At 37.4% G+C, this 24,995-nt stretch overlaps 1 protein-coding gene across 1 annotated transcript in view; it reads left to right on the top strand.

Annotated features, from left to right (window-relative positions):
* Positions 1-550: 550 nt before the first annotated feature.
* LOC150103752 (endoplasmic reticulum chaperone BiP-like) overlaps positions 551-24,995 on the top strand; it is an 89,945-nt gene continuing 65,500 nt past the window's right edge. The window contains exons 1-3 of the mRNA XM_090396529.1: positions 551-977; positions 18,353-18,495; positions 18,770-19,001. Of these exons, the coding sequence (XP_090252655.1) occupies positions 975-977; positions 18,353-18,495; positions 18,770-19,001 (378 nt within the window). The 5' untranslated portion in view covers positions 551-974. The remainder of the gene's footprint in view (positions 978-18,352; positions 18,496-18,769; positions 19,002-24,995) is intronic.

The raw sequence follows: 24,995 nt of genomic DNA, 5'->3' as shown, positions 1-24,995 counted from the left end.
CCCTACAATGTTATACCTCCTGCTGCTTCACTACAACACACGCACTCTGTCCAGTGCCGGATTTACGTATAAGCTATAAAAGCTACGGCTTAGGGCCTCGCAATCTGCCGGGGCCTCAAATAAAAAAACAAAAGACCAGCTGATGTAATTTAAAACAGTAGGGGTCTCTGGGTTTTGTATAGCTTAGGGCCTCAGCAAGTCTAAATTCGGCCCTGACTCTGTCTTGTTTCTTATTTTATAGCATTCCTCAATATAGCATCGATTTGCGCATGCATTTTAAGTCGATTCCGCCCCATCCCGTGGGAATAGGACTGAATACGAATTTTTTTAAAAAAATATCCCCCCTCCCCCGTTTTTTTTTCAGACATTCTAGGATCCCCGACAAATGAATAAAAATCGAATATTGTTTAGCATTTACTGCGCTGATTAAATTCAGACATTTCATTGAATATCCATGATATGAAAACTGTAGTCGTCCTATTTGCATGATAAGCAGAACACTGTATATGGAGTTTTATTTTCTTGAAATGACAGTTTTCTCCCCCCTTCTCTCTTAATAAAACTGAAGGTTTAAAAATTTTCAGTTGTTTATATGAAGACCACGTTATATTCCAAATACACCCAAAAATGAAATGAATAATCTTCATGAATTTTATCGCTAAGTGAATAAAGTGTCATATGTAACTTAGATGCAATTGCAGAAATGAAAACGTGCAGGATATGATTAAATGATACCTCAGATACATTAAGCTCTGCCGGTGCTGATGATTTTATACCTACCATTTAAATGAACCAGATAAACCAGAAAAATACCTTCATTAATTTTTACAAGAACTGTTCCCAAGTGAGCCAATAGAACTTTGACACGCTGTACTTTCAAGTTTTAGACATATGTTATAGAAGCTGTAGGTCTTTCTTGAAATAAGAACATAAGAACACGTTTTCAGAGGAAGCCTACGCGGAACATAACAATAATGGTAAGCGCTTGCTTATTTATATTTATATGTGTACCTGTTAGAAAAAAAAAATCATGTAGTTTTGTTCTTCATGTAGTTTTATTTGGATGAAGAATTCTATTTTTAAATATACTGTAAGAGATATTGAGCATCCTGCAGTGTATACTGTTAGTATGCGCTTGGAACTTGTCAGTCGGTCAACAACGCTATATTTGTTTTATAAAAGCAATGCATTTATTGGACAAAAACTTAACAACCACTTAATGAGCTAACATAATTATCGTATATTTGTGGTATCCAGAAGGAAGGGTAACATGGTCACCCTTCCTTCTGAAGACTTTCTTGGTTGCATGCATTACTTCAAGATGTTTACATATTTTATGTTTGCCAGAATGTCCTACACATGTTTTCCAACAGATAACCTTCTCGAAACCCCAGCAACAGATTTTTGAAAAATATTTTCTCATATTTAAGCGATTTATTTTAATTATTTTATAATATCTGGGTGCCGGAAAAAGTTGGTTGATTGGTAGAGCCTCTGCTACTAATGGCTCAGTTAAGTAAGTTTGAGCGCGGTTAGTAGTTGGAAGGGAACAAATCGTTCGATGCTGTTGGCACACTCTCCCTCGATGAGTCTTTGGACTCGCTGGACGTGTCTAATAATAATAATAAAGGTTTTATCAGCTTTTGATGTTGCATGGTGGTTTTGTCTGTTTGGCTCTGGGTATACAGAAATACTTTCTTGCTGTTTATCTCTAGTATTAGCTATCGTACTATGAAATTTAGTGTCAGTACCTTAGTTTTTTAAATAAGTTGTGTAGTAATAACATTTGGATATATAGGAATATTATCAAGAAGTTTTTTTTGATGCTCATCCCACTCACAAAAGGTTAGAAAGTGTACATTCCAGAGTCACAAGACTTATTGCAAGAAGCCCATCTTATACAATGCAGTCTCTCATACACCTTGTCCTTACTCTTTCCAAAACCCCATACGAAAGATTTTGCCAGTGTCAGCTCTGTAACTCCTCAAAAAGTCATATCATTTCTTTGTCTTTTATTTACCAAACACTGTAACCCACCTCAGTCTGCCCTCATAACTAATATTGTACTTGTCTGATATCATTTTTGTTATTTGCTTCTGCACCCTCTCCAAATTTAATATATCCCCTTCAAATCCTGGTGCAGAATTTGAAGGGGATAAATTAGCACATTAATCTAGATGGGGTCTGATCAGGACTTAGTACTTATACAATGGAATCACCACTCTTCTATCTCTGCTGGTAAGCATCCTTCTCAGTGCAGCAATCCTCCTCTGAGTTACCTTCATCACCTTTGCAACATGTCCTCTAGATTAATTTTATATCAGACATCATACTAGGATCCCTTGCCTCTTAAAATTTCTCTAGTACATTATCATTATGGGACCTGGTGGATCCCAAATTTCAAGGGGTGATTGCAGCTGTAGAGGGATATTTTGCAGATCTTACTGAAAACCACTACAGGGACAGGAAAATGGCACTGGAGCATTGCTGAAATAAATGTATTAGTCTTAAGGAGATTATGTTGAAAAATAAAAATAATTTTGAAATTATAAATTCCTTTTTTCATTGTTAGGCTGAGAACTTTTCAGACCATCCTTGTATGTATATATAGTATCATGCATGCACACACACTCACATTTTGTTTTCAGTTGAATCAGTTAAAGTGATAGATTAATAATTAAAAAAAAAATTGTCTAAGTGCATATACCAAAGCTGTTCTAGGTGTAATTATTTCTAATAATGGTATCACAATAAAAGAATGCTATTACAAAATGCCCCTGTTTGATTATTGTCTCATTCATTTCATTATTTGTGGTTAGACAACTGTAGTTGTATTCTAGTCAGTGATTTTGTAGCTTGCTATGCATTTAGTATTTATGCATCCTGTTGTTTAAGAATGTGGCAGGTGCGAGACAAGAATGTGTATGTGTGCATGAAATGAAGTCACTGGGAGACACGAGTGTCTCAATCTCAGGATTTAAATGTGAAAAAGATAGTGCCTTGGAAACAAGTGATTTTCAGTTTGTGGATGCCAGTAGTGTGTTGGAAGATGGAGAGAACATTAAAGACCTACATATAGATTTAGCCTTGGGTAGTTTAGTGAATGGAAATGGTTTATTCAATGGCTGTGGTTTTGTGTGTGTGTGTGAATGGCATCTGAAAGCAGAATATGTGTGTAGAGAGAAATAGAACTGCTTTGAAAGGTGATGGAAGGAATGAAGACTGAGTTGAGGAGGGTGAATAAAGATCTTGGGAGGATAGAGAGGCTGGCTAGTGTTAGAAGTACGAGAGTAGGTATAAGAGAACAGCATCAGAGAGGAAGGCAAGAGAATGAGAGAGACTGAAAGAAAGGAAATTGCATGAGAGTGTGGAATCAAGGGATAGAGAGAGAGGAGAGAGAGAGATTGGAAGCCATAAGTCAGGGATGCCAGTGCAAGGAGGATAAATGAATCTATTCAGAGTGTTGTATGGAGATTCAGTGATTTGGAATGTGCAGAGTAGAGTATCAGAGGAGTGCTTGCCTAGTGGAATGATAGAGTGTGGCAATGAAGAGGGATGAAACTGTGGAGGAGATGACAGTAATAGTTGGGATGAATGATTTGAGAAGTAGCGTGAATTGTGTTGCACAAGATTTGAGGTTGTTTTAGCACAGCAGAAATGTGTCCGAGGAAATATAGTGAGAATGTTGCCTAGTATGATAATATGGAGTGGAGGAGAAGAGCAATGATGACGAATGTGATGATTTTGCAGGAAAAGGGGTCTGCAGTATGTGGATGCATGGAGTACATTTGAGGATAGAATGGAACTGTATGGAAGAGATGGATTGCATTTGAATGCAGAAAGGCACAGTTATTTGGAGAGACTGTTGTTTTCTGGGCAAGTGAACTTGTCAGCAGGGAAAATAGAATTACAACAGTGGAACGTGGCAAGGATGGCCTCACAAGGTTAGTAGCTCAAGAAATGGGACAGTGTACACTACATTACAAAGCAAGGTGGAGTATGTGGGGGGGGGTAATAATGATTATAAGAATACTGGCAATGCATTGATTTTTCTACATACAAATGCTAGAGCATTAGGAATAAATGGAATGAGTTTGTGGCATTGACTCAGTCTCTCCAAAAGTTGTTGGTATCAGTGAAAGTTAGTTAACTGAGGATGATGTTTTAACAGGGTTGGAAATTGAAGGTATAGCATATTTTTGCAGGATAGGAAAAGTAAAAAAGGTAAATTCCTCTCATGATAAGAGATGAATGAGTGCTCTCAGGGTAATAACACAAATGGCTTTGAGAATATATGGCATGAGATGGATGTTTATAGGCAAGATATTTAGTGGGATGTTGTTATAGACCAAGGAATATAAATGGTGATGAGCAGGAAATGTTTAGGCAAATTAGTTTGGCAAGCTCAAAGCGAGTGATCATTATGGGGGATTCAACTATAGTGATATTAACTGGGCGGAGGAGACAGCATGCAGTAATAAGGGAACTGAATTTATAGATTTCTTGAGAGAGGGAACATGAAGATCGAGAGTTCTGAATTTGATCATGGTGATCAACCAAGTAATCCTCTGAGCTTCAAATCTCTGTGTGTAATCTTTTCATCCTGAAGTGCATTACCTTACATTTTGCAACCTTAAATTGAAGTAATTGTTCTTTGCCCACATTAAAATTTACTTAAGCCTTCCTGGAGTATATCAACATCATCTTTATCAACTATTACTCTCCCCAGTTTTGCATCTGCAAACAACTGAATATTCCCCTTAAATCTTGTGCTGTAATCATTAATATACAAATTAAATAGTGGCCCTAGTACACAGCCCTGGGCACTCTACTTGTTCCTCATTCGCCTTGATTCCATTCTGCAATACACCACCCTCTGAAGTCTGTTAGTCAGTCCCCCCCCCCATCCATGCCTCCACCCTCATACCCATTCCGATTTGCTCCAACTTATGTAATAATTTCCATTTGGTATTCTGTTCAAATGCCTCTGCAAAGTCCAGAAATATCGTTTCTTTTATCATTTCCTTTGTCTAATTCTGCTGTGCAAAGCACATATCCTTATGGACATGTATAATGTTATGCACTTTGGGAAGGGTCACTACCCAGACTTTCGCCATTTATTTAGGTCTCATCAGTGGGAGTTGGGAGTCAGGCCCAGAGGTGATAGCAAGGCAAGTGATGTGAAGTCATTAGCTTCTATATATGAGTTACCCAGTCCTGAATACTTCAGGTGCAAACTTTGTTTGCTTATACTTGGATAAAGGATTAAACCAAGAATACAATTTCTTGACATCTTTAATTTATAGTATAACCAAGTGGAAAAACTTCCAACAACTATCTCTAATCTAGAGTAGATTACTCTAATCTACTCTAGATTAGAGTAATAAGGTGTGAACACCTCATATATGAAAATATGACTTCTGCATTACTTCAACCTTGGTATCACCTCTGGATCTGGCTTCCACTGATGAGACCTCAATAAATGTCAAAATTGGTCTGGGTAGTGATCCTTCCCATAATACATAGCATTATTACATGTCCACAAGGATATGTGCTTTGCATTATGGTATATTAAGGCAAGTGATATGAAGTCATTAGCTTCTATATATGAGCTGCCCAGTCATGAAAATACCTCGGGTGCAAACTAAGTTTGCTTACACTTGGATAAACTGGCCAAACATTATTGGGATCACTGAGACGTGGTTGACAGAAGAGGATATAATAACGGGAATAGAAGTCGCTGGGTACAGCATTTTTCGGCAGGATAGGAAGGGAAAGCGTGGTGGTGGAGTACTGCTTATGATAAGTGACGACTTATTTACTCTAAGAGTGAAGACTTTGGAAGGCAGTGGCACTAAATGATTTTGAAAGCATATGGTGTGAGATAGAGGTGGGCAAGACAGGATATTTAGTGGGGTGTTGCTACAGACTCAGAAGCACAGAGGGTGGGGACCAGGAAATGTTTAGACAGTTGAGTTTGGTAAGTGCAAGAAGAAGGATTGTTGTGGGAGATTTTAACTACAGTAGTATAAATTGGGGAGAGGAAGATGTATGTAGCAATAAGGGAATGGAATTTCTAGAATTATTCTTGAGAGACAAATGTCTTAGGCAACATGTAACAGAGGGAACAAGAGGTTCAAGAGTTTTGGATTTGGTTATAGCATAAGAAGAGTTGATAATAACTGAGATGACATCTCTCCCACCAGTTGGAGAGAGTGACCATATGGTTTTGACTTGGAAAATGAATAGACATGCTGGAGTATCAAAGAGATGGGAATATATGTGAAATTATAAGGCAGATGATTATAATAGTCTAAGATGTCAACTTTGGGAAATTTCATGGAAGGAGGAATTGGGAGGCCGGGATATCATTAGTGCGTGGGAAATTATGAAAGAATATTTGTTAGCAGCAATGGTAAGTTGTATACCACGAGTGAAGAAGAGGACACAATTTGGAGTAAAGTGGATGACAAACAATATTAAACAGGAAATGCATGCGAAAAAGAGGCTATGGAAGAGATATAAGGAGACAGGTGAAGAGAAGATGCATAAAGAGTATAAGACAGGCCAGAAGAGTGACTAGTGTGTGGTAAGGAAGACGAAACTGGAATATGAGAGGAGATTGGCCCTAAGATCCAAAGAAAATCCTAGGGAATTTTTTAGATATGTGGCCAGTAGGAGGAGAAATAACTGCGGAAGAATGATATTGTGGGATAAAAATGGGAATAGAGTGACTGATGCAGAGGACATAGTGGAATTGTTCAATGAACACTTTATCGAAGTATTTCATCCTGGAGGAGTCAATTTTAATGCTAGAGGGATTGGGCAGGTTCGAGGTTTAGATGTACAGGAGGAGAGTGTGTTTCGAATACTGAGTAGTCTGGATGTCAGTAAAGCTGTGGGACTGGATGGTATTTCACCACAGGTTTTGAGAGAATGTGCTAGGGAACTGACAGTGCCTTTTGACCTGGCTTTTCAATGAAAGTCTGGCTGCGGGAAAGGTGCCCATGGAATGGAAGGAAGATAAGATAGTGCTATTGCATAAGGGCGGTAGCAGACTGGAAGTGTCTAATTATAGGCCAGTTTGTGTGTCATCAGTAGTTAGTAAGATCTTGGAGAAAGTAGTGAAGGACCATATACAGCATTGGGCAGATGAGGGTAATGTTATCTGTGAGAGTCAACATGGATTTGTGAAGGAGCGCTCTTGTTTTAGCAATATGCTAGCCTTTTATGATAAAGTTACAAGAGCATTAGATGAGGGAAATGCATATACTGCCATTTTCTTAGACTTAGCGAAGGCATTTGACAGGATGCCACATGATAAGCTGATATTTAACTTGCAGCACATGGGTCTGGATGTCAGATTGGTCAACTGGATTCAGGATTGGCTGTCTGATTGGTATCAGAGAGTTGTGTATGGTGGAGCAGTTTCCAGGAGGCAGAGGGTTACAAGTGGGGTCCCACAGGGCTCAGTACTAGGACCTATATTGTTTAACCTTTATATCAATGACATAGCCAGTGGATTGCAGGGGGATATTCGGTTGATTGCGAATGATGCGAAGTTGGGAAGGATTATTAGTAATAGTGCAGATGTGGCAGCCCTGCAAGAGGATTTGAATAAGCTAGATAGATGGGCAAATGAATGGGGGTATTGGTTTAATGCAAAAAAATGTAAAGTCTTGAGGTTTGGGAAATATACAGGGTGTTCGGGATAAATTTGACAGTTTCGTAAGGAAAAAGAAAATCTTCTTTGTATCTATTAAATTTAATGAATTGACAAAAAAACATTACAGGCAGAGTTAATTACAATACTATCAACAAGATTTACTCAAAATAACCACCATTAGCATCGATCACAGCTTCAATTCTGCTTCGGAACCTCGAACAAGCTGATGCTACAGTCTCCCTGGGAAGGGCCGCAAAAACTGTTTTAATTTTATCCATTAACTGGGCTTTTGTATTACTGGAAGTGCGATTGGTGTCTTTTTCAACTGTGCCCCATACAAAATAATCCATGGGGTTAAGGTCTGGGGAGTTTGGAGGCCAAACATTTGGACTGGTGAAGTCGTAGAAATTTTCAGACAACCATTTTTGACTTTTCCCAGAGGTGTGGCAAGGGGCCGAATCCTGCTGCCATACATACGGCCTACCATTGCCTACCCTTGTTATCCAGGGCTTGACTACAGTTAGCAACTCCACGAACAAAGCCCGAATTCCAATGCCAGGGTTCTTCAACACCTGTTCCTGCAGATTTGCGAGGAATTCTGCTGTACGAACGCAATCAGATCGTCTGCTAGGGATCTTTCTTCTTGCTACATCCTCGTAGTCACCATTGCAAGTCTCTAGTTCATGCCTGATTGTTTTTACTGTATTCAGGGAGCATTGGGCAGCAGTCGTAATATCCTTATTTTGATGGCGGGCACGAATCATCATGATACAAGTTATTCTCTTCCATGATTCAGGTGGGTTCCAGCTATCCATCCTTTCTGACATCTTGTATATGAATGAAGAAGGGTCCAAACTTTTAAATGAAGAGAAGTGTGTGTTAATACATGTAACTTACGGAAAAATATAATTAATTATAAATATGTCAAATTTATCCCGAACACCCTGTATATATATATTATATATATTTACTGATGTTTTTAATATGTTGAATACCTCCAATTCATCTACCTCAAGTCTCACATCAGTAACTGCAAATTGTACCTGAATGATGCACCCTGCAAAGTGATCACTTAGCAGTTCAACTATTTCTTCTGTTGCTTCTCTACCATCAGCACTAGGTAATGTTATCATTCTTTCTCTTACTTGCTACATAATAAAAGAACTCATTTTGATTTACTTTGGCCTGCTTTGCTACTTTTCTCTCATAATCTGATTTACCCTTTCTGACCGTACTACTTATCCTTCTTGCCTGTGCTTTGTATTGCTCATGGGCATGCTAATCACTTTTTTTTTGTTTTTTTTATTTATATTCCTTCCACAGTGATTTTTATTTTTATTTTGCAGCGTCTGCTTTATATTGCTACTTATCCACTTAATTCCCACTTGGTTTATCCTCCTTACTCTGGGTTGTATTATTAAGGGATACTCCATGGAATCCTTAGACTCACTGAGGGAGGTTCTAAACATCATGCCAAGCACTATTCAACATTTGCTCAGTATCTGTCATGCTTTCCTTTGAACTCATTCATAGTCATGGCATCCACAACTGACTCTGGCAACCTATTCCACTCATTCACCACTCTCCAAGCAAAAAATCTAATTCTAACACCGTAAATACCATTTTGCTCAATTTCCAAGGATGGCTCCTGGTTCCCCCATTATCAGACCTGTTCTGAAAAATTTCCTCTGTATTAATCTTGTTCAAAAACTATTCAGTAATTTGTATATCTCAATCATATCACCCCTTTTCCGCCTGTCAACCAATTTCTATAACCCACAAATCTTCAAACTGTTCTCGTAAGGTTCATTCCATACACCTTGGTCACTTGCCTCTGGATCCTCTCCACCTCTTCCTCATTGCCAAGGAACTCAGTTGATCAGATCTGTGTGCAGTAAAGAATGGGATCTTGTCAAGGCTCAATAAAGAGAAGTAATAACCTGCTTGTCTCTGCTCATCCAAATATTCTTCAGTAACCAAATAATCTGATGTGCTGCTCTAGCTGCTTTTGCTATGTGCCCTCTAAGCTTTAACTCCCAAATCTTTGGCTTTGTCAATTTCCTGGAGTACAGTTCCATCAATGTAGTATACAGCTGGTAATTTTCTCATCCCAAAATGCATAAACCTTACAGTTTGCCACATTAAACTGACATCCATTCTCCTTTGCCCAGACTGCCAGTCTACCCAAATCATCATGCAAAATTTTAACACCTGTATTAACTATTTCTCTACACCAATTTTGCATCATTGGCAAACAACCGAACAGTTCCTCTCAGATCCTTTCTTATATTATTAATATACAAATTAAATAGTAGCAGCCCAAGAACAGAGCCCTGTGGCATGCCACTAGTCACAGCTTTCTTCTGGGGTCTACTCCTGATTAACCTACTCACTGATATCTCTCCATCAACAATCCTCTTATCCAGTTCACCAACTTTATATCCATCCTCATGTACTACAGTTTATTGATTATTAATTAGAATTCCATGTGGTATTCTATCAAAGGCTTTGCGGAGTCCAGCAATATTACTCTAAACCCATTACCTTTATCCTGCCACTGTATTATAAAGCATGAGCTAGTTATTGAGGCACAACCTCCTATCCCTCACAAAACCATTTTGCTCCCATACAGTAGTATTCCATGTCAGTTTATCCATTCCTGTATTTTGCTCTTGACCAACTTCTTCAGTACCTTGACAACATCTCCTGGTATACTGATTGATCAGTAATTCGCTACATATGTCTTGGAGCCTCTTTTATGCAATGGAACTATTTTCCCCTCTTTCTACCCCCCTCGGACTAACTCAGAGCTGAGACTTAGATTAAATTAAACAGTGCAGTCCAAGGCACTGACAATTCCCTAGCACCTTCACCTAAAACTCTAGCTGGTATACCATCTAATCCCATAGCTGCATTCATATGAAGGTTCTGTATGCTATTCACCTCAATTTCATTTACCTCAGTTCGAACCCACATAAGTCTTTACCTCTCTCATTAAAGGCAGATCAAGTGTTGATCAATTTTATTAACTTAACCAACTAGTTTCGCCAAACTTTAACTGTTTCAGCCTATATGTAAGTGTCTTCAGGACACTTACATATAGGCTGAAACAATCTCACAATTATGTGTAACTATAAAACTGACAAGAATAACTGTAAAAAACTGACTAGAATAATTACAAATAAAATAGTATTGAACGTGCGTGAAACATGTATCGCGTATACAAGATTAGCTAGCTGTTGCTAAGGGACTTTCTGTAGTTTGTATTAAAGTTCATTTCTTTTGTTTTTAAAGATTTGATTAGGGTTTTCCATATCTCTAGGAGTATTAGGCCTTGATTTTTGTTAAGGTTGACAGTAGAATGGGCGACTGTGGCTGCTTCTTTGAAAATTGTTGAATGGTAATTTTCCTCTAAGTAAGGGGAACAACTTTTGTCCCACTCGATGGCATGGTCATTTGTAGAGAAATGAGACGATAGGCCAGAAATGTCCTGTCTGTTGTTTTTGACATAGCCAATGTGCTCTTTTTGCCTGATTTCAAGGCTTCTCGAAGTCTGTCCGATGTAACTATAGCCACATGAGCATGGAATATTATAAACTCCAGCATATTTATAGAAAGGGTGGTTGTCTTTTGGAGATCTTAGTAGTTTACGAATAGATTCTATTGGTTTAAATATTATTCTTATTTTGTGTTGTTTGAGGAGACCGGCGAGCTTGTAGGAGATGCCACTTACAAACGGAATTGCAATAGTTTTTTTATATTGAATATCTTCTTGTTCTTTTTGTGGTGGTTCAGAGAAAAGGACTTTATTGACTAGTCTTCTTGGATAGCCGTTCAAGTACAGATTGCTGGAAATTAATGTTAACTAATCTTGAAGGGTCTCGTTGTCTGTTGTGATGCGAATCGCTCTCTTCTTTAACATGTGTACAATGCTGAGTTTATGTGAGATGTGGTGAGAGGTGCTGAAATGTAGTAGCGACCTGTATTGGTCGGTTTTCTGTACACCGATAAATTTATACTGCCATCAATTTGTTTTTAGATTAAGATGTCTAAAAACGGTAGTTGTTTTTCTCTTTCAAGTTCCAGAGTAAATTTAATAGAATGATGGAAAGAGTTGATCCTTTTGAGAAAATCATATAGGTCATCTTTGTTGTTGTTCCACATGATGAAGATATCATCCACATATCTGAACCAAATTTTAGGTTTGGGAATAATTTGGGCTAGGATTTTATTTTCTAAGTCTTCCATAAAGAGGTCAGCACATGAAGGTGAGAGTGGGCTCCCCATCACCAAGCCTGTTAATTGTTGGTAGATCTTATTTTTCCACAAAAAGTAGTTAGGATTTAGGCAGTGAGCAAACAATGAGGTTATATCTTGTAGGAATAAGGTACTTAAGATGTCAATGACCTCCACTACAGGAACGTTTGTAAAGAGAGAGGTGACATCTAGGGTGGCTAGATGTCACCTCTCTCTAATATTCCATGCTTGTGTGGTTCTAGTTACATCGGACAGACTTCGAGAAGCCTTGAAATCAGGCAAAAAGAGCACATTGGCTATGTCAAAAACAACAGACAGGACATTTCTGGCCTATCATCTCATTTCTCTACAACTAACCATGCCATAGAGTGGGACAAAAGTTGTTCCCCTTACTTAGAGGAAGATTACCATTCAACAATTTTCAAAGAAGCAGCCACAGTCACCCATTCTACTGTCAACCTTAACAAAAATCAAGGCCTAATACTCCTAGAGATATGGAAAACCCTAATGAAATCTTTAAAAATAAAAGAAATGAACTTTAATACAAACTACAGAAAGTCCCTTAGCAACAGCTAGTTAATCTTGTACACGCGATACGTGTTTCACGCACGTTCAATTCTATTTTATTTGTAATTATTCTAGTCAGTTTTTTACAGTTATTCTTGTCAGTTTTATAGTTACACATAATTGTGAGATTGTTTCAGCCTATATGTAAGTGCCCTGAAGATGCCAACAGTTAAAGTTTGGCATAACTAGTTGGTTAAGTTAATAAAAGTGATCAACACTTGATCTGTAAACCAAAAATATTATTACTAATTCTCAGGATCAAGAAAATAAACCTTCATTATTGATTTTGAAAGTTTATTTTTTACTTGGTTAGAGTATAATAAATTTAGTTTAATTCTTTATCCAAGTGTGAGCAAAAAAAGTTTGCGCCTGAAAGTATCTTCAGGACTCGGGTAAGGTGGTACAACACCAGGGAAACTCGTTGCAAAGGTGGAGCAAGATACCAACACTCCTATCTCAGTATCTCCCATAATGCAAAACACATCTCCTTGCGGATATGTCTAATGTCATGCATTAAGGGACGGGCCACTACCCAGACTAGTTTCGACCTTTATTGAGGTCTCTTCAGTGGGAGCCAAGCCCAAGTGGAGATACCAGGCAGAAGCATTAGCTGGGGTAAGGTGTTGTACCACCTTACCCCAGTCCTGAAGATACTTTCAGGTGCAAACTTTGTTTGCTGACACTTGGATAAAGGATTAAACTAAATTTATTATAAAACCTTCATTATGCTCACTTAGCAATTGTACTATTTTGACTGATTCAGTTACTTCTCTTCAATCAGCATTCATTAACATCATTCTGCCATAAGCATTCTTCCTTTTATTTGCAACATATCAAAAGAACTGTTTGGGATTATCTTTAGCCTTCATTGCTAATTTCCGTTCATATTCTGAATTTGCCTTTCTTACTGCATTGGTTATCCTTCTGGTCTGTGCTTTGTACTGCTCATGTGCCTGCTGACACATTTCTCATCTTTCTCCTTGAATTCCCTCCACAAAGTTTTTTTTTTTGTAGCTGCAGCTTAATGACAGTATTCATCCATTGAACTCCCACTTGATTTACTCTCCTGTCTGTCTAGGTATGCAGTCTACCATTACTTCCCTCAAACACTCCTTTACCACTTCCTGTGCACTATCAACCCTTGCAGTTTTACTTGCCATGGCACTGATCCAGGCAATCTCCTAAACTTGCCATACTTACCAGCCCATTAATTCCATATATACCCCCCTCTTAACTGAAAATTTCCACACATTTAGCCACCTTCCAGGTCAAGACTATATGATCACTCTCACCAATTGGTAGCAACATTTTCATATTGGTTATAGACAACTTCTCAGATGCATTTACAATGTGTAACTCTCAAACTCCTAGTATATTCCATTTCCTTCCATGGGTCCTCTCATCCTTCCACTCCATGTTCCCATAGTTGAAATTCACCATAATAATTACCTGCCCTTCACTCATTGAGCTTATTTGCTGATGCATACTATCCCTATCATCCTTTCTATCCCCTAGTCTATAGAGGGCATCCAATGTATATTTTGTTCTGCTAGCCTCTATCTCAGAAGTCATGTAATAGCATTGTTATGCATAGCATCATAGACATCTGAAAGAATATGTGCCTTGCATTATGGGATACTAAAGGAATTAATGTGAAGTCACTAGCCTCTATATACAAGTAGCTGAGTTGTGAAGATACTTCATGTCCAACTTTGGGGAATAAAAGACTAAACAAGAATGTAATTTCTTGGAATCTTTAAAAGAAATTAGTATCATGAGTTTCCATGTGTTTGATAATCAGGTTTTCATGCTTCCAATAAGCACTTAAACAGTAATAAATTTAGTCTAATCCTTTATCCAAGTGTGAGCAAACAAAGTTTGTGCCTGAAAGTATCTTCAGGACTGGGGTAAGGTAGTACAACACCAGGCAACTCGTTGCAAAGGTGGAGCAAGCTTACATCACTCCTATCTCAGTATCTCCCATAATGCAAAACACATCTCCTTGCGGATATGTATAATGTTATGCATTAAGGGAAGGGCCACTACCCAGACTAGTTTCGACTTTATTGAGGTAGAATGGGAGTTCATGTCTCTCATCATTGGCCTTTGGAGAATAAAGCATGCTGAGGATCAGCAGATAGTAAGAGAGGAGGATAATGCAAGATAGAGTAGGATAGTAGGAGGTAAAAGAACCCTCAGTCAACCTGTTTAGCCGTTTTAGGCTAATTGGTCTGTAACACAATCTCAATTTATCTGTTCAAAAAAAAAGATTAACCATAAAATTTTGTCTAAAGTTTGCATATAAATTTATCCAATTTAATGATTTAATCAGGTGTCTATGGAGGATATCCGTTGACCCTGTTTTGGAACAGTATTTTACAGTTTAAATGTTTGTTGGTAATTTTTGTTACTAAGTATAATATCCATGTTGTTGAAAATCTAAGGACTTATGGTCCAAACTGGATATATAAATTTCCCATAAATTTTTTTTTTTTTTTTTTCTGAACTTAAGGGTCCGAACTGGATTTTTTTTATTTTTTTTAAATTTTTTTTTATTTTTTTTTTTATAGGACTTAAGGTCCGGTAAGTTGAAATGAATAAGAATGTTTTGAAGAACTTGCAAACCTGGTACCATCGGGACTTAAAATGGGGTAGAATCTGGCCCGGGAGATGCCGCACACAGGGAGTGGCACCGCCTCGCTGTAAGCCTTCGCAGCCCGGGTTCTTAGATCTACCCCCCCCCCCCATTATTTGGAGTAAGAGAATCCATGCCAGCGAAAGCTTTGTAGCGAGGAAGGACAGAATAGTTATTACTTTTCCTAGGGAGAGTTAGGTGGAGTTCTGTAGATTCTAAAGATATATACAGGGCTTGATGTGTCCCTGTATGAGAAAGCATATTTTCGGTGGTTTGCAGTATTTGTTCACAAATTTAAAGTCTCCTAGTAAATGTCTCTCTTGCGCAAGAAATTTAGGTAGATAGAAAAAAAAACCTTTCCTTATTCTTGCGTACATTAAATTTGCATCCTGTACCTGGGATTTTTTTTCCGTACCATCCAGATGTGATACTTTAAGACGTTAATTAAGAAGATAGCGAACTTTTGGGTCTTGTTGACCGGTGAAGGGAATTGTAGATGTACAACCTCTTCTAGTGACAGCATCGGGATTCCCAATGCTGTGCTCAGACTTTGCCAGATGCGTTGGGCTGGTGGGCAAAAATAAAAAAATGCTCCACCGTTTCCACGCCTCGGCAGACATCACAGAAGGGGTCGCACGGACTGGGTACGTACATGGATTTAACCTGTTTCACCGGGAGCCACCCGTAGGCTATTCGTCAGGCGAGATCCCGATGAAAAGGCTGTTCCCAGCTATTTTTAATGTTTCTAAAAAGAATTTCGTTGTTGGTCCTGAGATTTGGTGTATCATGCCTGGAGAGTTGGAAGAAATCCCACTATACTGCTTTGGGTTTGTGTGTGAGGATTTCTGTTCCTTTGTCTCTGAGTGTTGTGAGCGATTTCACTAGTGTGCGGAACCACTTGGGCACAACCCTTGCGTGGGGTCCAGCATAGTCCGTGATCCCAAAGAGGGGGAGGAAAAATCCTATAAAATATCTAATGAGAAGGCCTGAAGTGTGGTTTGAGTTTAAGGCCTTCCGTATGGTTTTGAATGTGTTTGCATGGAGCAGGCTTTTGAGATCGGGCAGAGCGTACCCCCCTTCTTCATGTTTTAGTTGTAGGTATTCTTTTTTTACCTCGTGTTTTTTCTCGTTCCAGAAGAAGTCTATGAGTTTTTTTGATAATTGATTTTCTTGATTGATTGAAATTGACTTAATTGATTGAAACTGATTTTCTTGTAGCAGTGTGATGCCTGTGATGTTGACTGTGTGCATCAGCATTGGGGTAATGATTGTTCTTATTACTGTGGCTCTGCCATAAAAGGAGAAAAAGGTTGGTTTGAACAGCTTTATCCTTTCCATGCTTGTTTCCTGTAATTTTTGAGTTGTTAATTCTGGGGTTTCAGAAAACGGAACACCTAGTATTGTTAGGGGCTGCTTATGCAGCGTTAAACCATAGGGAAGTCCAGTGTTATGGAAATTTCCAAAACTTTTGATTTTAGTTTTTTGCGCGTTAACTCGGAGACCACTGACTATGCTGAAGTTTTGCAGTATGTCAAGATAAATGCAGATGGACTCAGAATCTCTGAGTGTAGCCACTACATCGTCTGCATATGACGCTATTTTGCATTGTCTGGAGACTTGGGGCAGTGGAATACCGTTAATTGCGGGGGTGTTCTCAATTCTGTTGATGAGGGGTTCTAATGCTAGAGAAAAGAGGAGGGGGCTTAGTGGGCAGCCTTGCCTAACCCCTCTCTTTATGCGGATCTCTTCAGTGGGAGTCAGGCCCAGATGTGGAGATACCAGGCAGAAGCAATAGCAAAGTCATCTCTACCTATAGGAGTTGCCAAACGATGTGCCACCTTTTTGGATTTAGAGAAAGATGTTGAAAGTTTATTTTTCACTTGGTTAGACTATAATAAATTTAGTTTAATCCTTTATCCAAGTGTCAGCTAACAAAGTTTGTGCCTGAAAGTACCTTACCCCAGTCCTGAAGATACTTTCAGGTGCAAACTTTGTTTGCTCACACTTGGATAAAGGATTAAATAAATTTATTATAGTCTAACCAAGTGAAAAATAAACTTTCAAGTACTTAAAACACTTTCACAAATATCCAGCTGGCAGTTGTGGTTTAGGTGTATATTAGTGGTGGTGGTAGTACATATCATTTATGTTTAAAGCTACCATTTTTGAATAGCCATGTACATTTTTTTTTGTTGTCATTGTGTGTGGGGATTTTTGTTGTTTTTTTATTGTATTTATGATTTTTTGTGGTAAATTTTTTATAATAATCAGAATTTATTGTATTTTCTCGTGGTATCTTTCATTTTTTTGTGATGTCCATAGTATGTGGTTGACACACTTGTGAACATGTCTGTCACGCAGAAAATATCCAATCTCCTTTCCATACATGATCTGAATAGTTTCCCTTTAATCTGCTACATTCAGACTCCATCTATGCATGATGCAACAGCAGCAGCACGAAGGGATACTGTTGAGGCTGGATACTTTTTGTATGGAAACATGTGAATATGGCTGTCGCACAGAAATGGAAACCTGGTGATAACACATTAGACCAGTATAAGAACATCATTCTTCTTATCAGTTTTGAAGTGACTTGAAAAAAAAGTACCATGTTTGATTTCTGAACTTGGATTTTCCTATTATCTAACTTTCATCCTACTCATGATATTAAGATGTATCTTATTTTTACAACTTTTATTTAAATTCATTATTCTCATTAAAAAGACTGGAAACTAAATGTAGCAAGAGCTACTTCAGATCTCCAATATGAATAAACTAAATATAGTAACTAATTTATGAAGCTGCTACTATTTCAGTGGATTTCAAACCATCGTCTTCAGAGCAAAAAAAAAATGGTTGCAGAACAAAAGGTACCAACAATCAAGTAATTGTAATTGTAGAAACAATTCAAAATTCTAATGGATGAAGTACTTATCAGTCATCCTCTGCAATTACTACACAGTAACTCTTACTTTTATTGCTATATGTTTTAAGTTTTTTTGTTTGTACGCATGCTCCAAGAATGCTAATTTGAAATTCATTGAAACATCAGAAGCTTAATAATAAATTATCATATTTATTATTAATACAACTAGAACATTTATTTTGTTCTAGTTATATTTGTTAGTGCCGTTAAATAATTAATTTGAATCAAGTGGAAATATATTGCATTTTTATATAAAAAAAAATGAAAGATATGATTTTTAATTACAAATTATTTGTTTTAGGCAAGAATATTATCCACTATTATACAATTAATATGTGTGGTAGTAACAGTGAATGTTGTGGCTACCAGAAAGGATGATGATGATAATAAGAAAGAAGGTGTAGGAACAGTTATTGGAATTGATTTGGGGACAACATATTCATGGTAAGTATGATAGATCTTTTAGATTTGCCTACATGGGATTATTTCTCATTGTTTTCTTAGTGCTTTGCCTTTTATAATTTTTTAAATTAGTTTTTAATTTAATCTATAAACTGATAAATGCACTTGCAAACACAAAATTTGAACTATTGCATATTTAATCCTTTTAATAATACATTTTGTTTATTAGTTATTTTTGCTTTCTTTTTTACTTGATAGTAAATTTTTGATTTAATGTATTCAGAGGAAATTAGTAATCAAGATATTAATATATTAGCGTTGGAGTGTTCAAGAATGGCCGAGTTGAAATAATTGCCAATGATCAAGGCAATCGCATCACTCCATCATATGTTGCCTTCACTCTTGAAGGTGAACGGCTAATTGGTGATGCAGCCAAAAATCAACTGACTACAAATCCTGAAAATACTGTTTTTGATGCAAAACGACTTATTGGACGCGAATGGAGTGATTCTTCTGTGCAGCAGGATATCAAGTACTTCCCTTTCAAGGTATGTTCTTCAGCCAACATGTAAAACACATAAAACAAAATTCATACCTTTTTTTTACCTTTATACTCATTTGAAATAATTTATCTGATTTTACCTAAACATTATTTTTGGTATATCATAGTCATTTTACTTTTAAGATAGTTTTAAGCTTTTTTCATTTTCTTTGAACTACATTTGATATCATTTAATAATTAGCAGAAATCTTATATATCAAAAAATTGTAATCGCAGGATTATCAGAATTATTGTTTCCAAAGTTGTCTGAATTCATATAAATTTTACTCTCCGTGGCTACACATAATGTTGGATACCAATATCAAAAATGACCTGACTCAGTGTGAAAGATTCTGCAGAAATTAAATTCTGATATTTGATTTGCTTTTGCAATCAGTATACATTTACTGTAGTGATTTGTGGTCAGTAGAAGATTATTAATAGAAATAAAGAAAGACAAGGTGAAAGAAGAACTACGAGAGCAATTGAGTACTGTGAAGACATTTTGTATTTAAAAGGTCATCCACAGTTCTTTTCTTACTATATGAAGCTCTTGGTGAGTCCTACCTTGAGCTCTAGGGCACTTCCACATTACCTGCTTACTTTTTTTTTTTTCCATGTCATTTGTTTGTAGTTAAATGATGTAAACAAGATTTTTTTTTTTTTCATTGACAATAACTGAATCCATTTTAGTGGTCATTACTTAGTTAGGCAGTGTACAAGTGATCTGCTCCTGTTTAATGGAACTGTTAGTTATTGTAAAAGGTTGGTTGAAGTGAAGAAAAACCATAGAAGAGACCAAATTCAAAATCATTATAATGATGAAAGCATTATCTGTCTTTCTGTAGAGACAAATATATATAGATTCGATTTGCTGAAAATTATCTCAGGTACTAAGATAGCAACTTTAATTATTCCTTTACAATGCTAATTGCTATATAGCAAGTACAGACCATTATAAATTTTCAGATCTGGAAGTGATACAGAAGAATATCAGTATTATTATTTACACAGGTATAAATACTCCAATTTATACTCCATGGAGTATAAATACAGGATTTATACTCCACAGAGTCAAAAGACTTTTCGTGGGAGACCTGCACCATCCATTAACACAATACCTATCATACATCTCCTTAAACTTATTCACTGTTGGGGTGCTCACATCCACCTCTGCCAATCCATTCCACTCACTCATCACTTTCAGAGTGAATAACCTAGTCCACACTCCCTTACTAACCACACTCTTAGACAACTTCCAAGTGTCACCCATTTCCCCCCCCCACTCCCCATGTATTGACAAATTTATTTTGTGTCAGTCTTATAGAATCCCTTTAGTAACTTATAAGTTACTATCATGTCTCCCTCTCCTTCACCTGTTAGCCAAACTCTGCAACCCACACACCTTCAATTTATCCTCATAGGGAACATTCCACAGGCCTGTCACGAGCTTGGTCACTCATCTCTGAATCCTCTCCACCCCCTCCTGGTTTCCTAGAAACACAAGTGATCAAATCTCTGCAGTAGTCAATATGTGGCCTTATCTTGTCATTTTTGTGTTCTTCAACATCCAAGTAATCTTGTGAGGCATTTTGCCGATTCTTGCAAAATGTCCTCTGAATTTCAAATCTCTGTTCACCATCACCTCTAGATCCCTAACCTCATCAGTTTCCTGTAATCTAGTGCAATCAGTATAATACAAAGCATGTAATCCTAAGTGCTTTACCCTACATTTTACAACATTAAATTGATAACCACTGTTCTTTACCCACACTGCCAGTATATTTAAATAATTCTGCAAGATATCTGTAGCATCTTTATCAACTGTTGCCTTCCCCAGTTTTGCATAATCAGCAATTATGCAAAATATTCTTAAATTCAAGAATATTTTGCCCCCCATTCTTAAATCTGCTATATCATTAATGTACAAATTAAAGAGTAGTGGTCCTAGCACAGAGCCCTGAGGCACACCACAAGTCATTTGGATTCCACCATTCACCACTTTCTGATGTGCATTTAAGTGCAGTCCATCAGGCAGATACAGGTCTTTTCATCCATCAAATTCATTACACACACACATCTATAAACTTCACACCATTCCGCCTACACAGTCTTCTCGTTGGCAATTATGACCCTTCTTCTCACTTTCCTATCATATCAGATTCACAACCTTTACTTTCTTACTCTTCATTTTTGCTTCTTCCAACAACTCTTTCATATCCTCTCTATTATTTCTCACCTTTCAAATCATTCTGTTTGCCAAAACAATCAACTTGTTCACTTCTGGAAACTTAGGGCTTCATTAACTTCCTTTATCTTCACACCTGGAAAACATGCTTTCGGTACTTCTCATTAATATATTTTAGATCTTTCTCTCATTTAAATTAAGAGAATTATTAAGAGAACTTTCTCTTATCATTGAATCTCAATCTCCATATAATGCTTTCTCTTTTTTTCCATTTTCTTGCACTTCTGTGCTTTACCCATTCACTCTTTCTTTCTTTCTCCCTCCTGCTGTACCACATGCCAATCGTTTCCCAGTTGTTTGAGCTCATGTTTTGTCCTATGAAGGAGTCTGCATAAGCATGCAGTTTCTTTCCTCACCGGCATCTCTTCACCACTTCCTTTCAATTCTCATTCATATTTCGTGCACTCATTCACTGCTTCCGCTACATTATCCAGAATACTTTCGCAATCCTGCCCTATAAACCTTATTAGTCACTTCATTCTGCTACTCCTGACATGACTTTAATTTCTTGCATTTGCTCATGAAACATTTCTAACAACCATTCTTGCTCTTTTATTGCAAACCATTCACTCTTGGCAATGAATACATTATACATGCCACATTGCACTAGATCCTGCATATTAATATCTTTCATCAATGTCTAGGCTGCCATTTTTCTCGTACGCATTGGTGCCATAACGTAGAACGCTTTTGAAATAATATTGCATAATAATGGTCGCAACTAAACAATACATTTAGCAACACAGTCAGAAATAAAGAAAATAACACCAATTATATTTACCAATATTGCCAATATTTACTAAAAAATAAGGACTTATCTAAGCAACATGTGTATGGCAGCTGTTACTAAGGATGAAGCTGAGCTGATCTGATCTGATTTTCCCTTTCTGTCATTTCCGACCATAGGTGACTCTGTGGGCATTGCCCACAAAGTATTCCTGGTGAGATTTTTACAGGGCAGTTCACCATTGCTCCCCCCCCCCCCCCATTTTTTCCAGGCTCAGGACTGGCATATGGCTGGGACATATTCATGACTGTAATTCATGTGTGTTCGTGAGGCTGGTTTGCCTGTACTGGGGGACATAAAACCAGAGTTTCCAGGTGAAAAAACACCCTACTTCTGTAGGAGAGCGGCTAACTCACCTTTAGTCGAAACAGACCAGATAAAGGTTCCTCACGTCACAAATGGGAATTGAACCCAGGTCTTTCCGACCAAAGGGCTTCGTCTATACTGACTGAGCTATGGTGGCTCTTTTTGATGCTAAATATGGATAAGGATGAAGCTAGCACCCTCATTAACAATCTCTATTTGTACTTGCCACTCAGTAAAGCATTAAGAAAAAGAAAAATACATACAAAGCCCTAAGAAATATTATTGGTGGCAGGTAGGAGGCATGGTTTAAAAACCGTGGATTGCAGTGATATGGTGGACTTTATGATCTAGAGTGGTCTCCCACAATGAGTGCTTGGTCTCCATGGAGGTGTTATGTAATAATAGCAATATTTTTGACCATTGCAGTGGTCAGTAATTGCTTGCACAATAATAGCAAAAGATTGACCCAGTCTTTTCATTGATATCAGCCTCAAACTAAAGTTAGATGATATTGACCACATGTTTAGTTCAAAATATTTACTTATTATTATCATCATACCCTTCATAGGGATTCAGTTGACAATATATTTATCACATTGAACCTTAAAATCCTTAACACTCCCTGTATTCACAACATGTTCTGGTAATGTGTTCAATTCATTCAAAATTCTCCACGTCAGAAAATCTCCTAACATTCTTCTTCACCTTCTTCTTCTTATACAACTTTCAGGGATAACCTCTGGTTCTTCCCCTCTCACTTTCAACACTTTTTATAATCCTCTCTATATCATCATCATCAAATTCCTGATATGTGCCCTCAAGGGGTGTACAGGATATGATAGTACTCCATGAAAAACTTACACCATTACTAATTTTCTGTCTGTTACCTGTCAAGACTTCAACATTATCAGATCTTATATTTCTGTCTTCTAAAACACATTTTGTCTATCACTCCACCTATATCTTGGTTTTCCTCTGGGTCTTTTTCCTGCCAACCTGGCAGTGAACACTTGTTTTGCTAATCTTTCCTCTCCCATTCTGTTTACGTGACCATACCTAACACATCAAGTTAGTGACCTAACACATCAAGTAATGTGTTAGCTCTGCTAACACATTCCTTGATGCTAACAATATTAAGTTCTTTCCTAATATCCTCGTTTTTAATATGACATTGCCACTGATGCCATCTGTTCATGCTTCTAATCTTTCTTGGGACTCTCACATCTGTGGTCTTTAGTCACTGGTCAATTGTTTTATTTCTAACCCAGCTCTCAGATCCATAAGTTAAAATTCGTTTGAACACTGTTTTGTATACAGCTAAATTAGTATTTTGACTAATTTCTCTCTTATTCCATATAAATTTATTCAGTTGACTTCCTACCATGCCAGATTTGTTGATTTTGTTGTCTGTTTCCAGATTTAATTTACCATCTTCACTAAAAATTGTGCCTAAGTAGCTGAAATGTTTTACTTGTTCTATAGCTTCTCCATTCAAAATTGTTGATATTTTCAGTGCTTCTGTGTAGTTTCATTGTCTTTGTCTTGTTATTGCTGACCTTCATTCCAAATCTATTACAAGAGTTATTCAATTTAGTCAGGTAATCTAACAGACTTCTAGCAGATTTTAACATCTCCAATTTTGATATCTGTTTTAATAAATTTATTCAGTTGACTTCCTGCCAAACCAGCTTTGTTGTTTCTGTTGTCTGTTACCATATTTAATTTACCATAATAAATTTAGTTTAATCCTTTATCCAAGTGTGAGCAAACAAAGTTTGCACCTGAAAATATCTTCAGGACTGGAGGTAAGGTGGTACAACACTGGGCAACTCGTTGCAAGGTAGAGCAAGCTTACATCACTCCTATCTCAGTATCTCCCATAATGCAAAACACATCTCTTTGTGGGACCAATACCCAGACTAGTTTCGACCTTTATTGAGGTCTCTTCAGTGGGAGCCAGGCCCAAGTGGAGATGCCAGGCAGAAGCATTAGCAAGGTCATCTCTACCTATAGGAGAACGGTCTGCCACCTTTTTATTAAATTACTCTGGATTCAGAGAAAAATGTTGAAAGTTTATATTTCACTTGGTTAGACTATAATAAATTTAGTCATCATCATCATCATCAAATTCCTGACATGAACCCTCAAGGGGTGTACAGGATATGATGGTACTACATGAAACATTTACACCATTACTAACTTTCTATCTACAATTTTCCTCCAAATCAGTCTATTACTTGTGAAGACTCCAATATTATCATTATCAGATCTTATATTTCTATCGTCTAGGCACATTGTACTGTATCAATCCACCTATATCTTGGTCTTCCTCTGGGTCGTTTTCTGGCCAACCTGGCAGAGAACACTTGTTTTGCTAATCTTTCCTCGCCCGTTCTGTTTAAGTGACCATACCACCTGAGATTAGCTCTGCTAACGTATTCCTGGATGCTGACAATGTCAAGTTCTTTCCAAATATCCTCATTTTTAATATGATATTGTCATTGATACCATCTGTTCACGCCTCTAATCTTTCTCAGGACTGTCATATCTGCAGTCTCTAGTCTCTGGTCAAGTGTTTTACTTCTGATCCAGCTCTCAGATCCATAAGTTAAAAATGGTTTGAACACTGTCTTGTATACAGCTAATTTAGTGTTCCGACT

This window comes from Typopeltis vanoorti, chromosome 8 (genome assembly GCF_054136105.1).
Source record: "Typopeltis vanoorti isolate ZY-2024b chromosome 8, IOZ_Tvanoo_1.0, whole genome shotgun sequence".
In the NCBI taxonomy this organism is placed as follows: Eukaryota; Metazoa; Arthropoda; class Arachnida; order Uropygi; family Thelyphonidae; genus Typopeltis; species Typopeltis vanoorti.
This window is presented reverse-complemented; position numbering and strand designations above follow the sequence as displayed.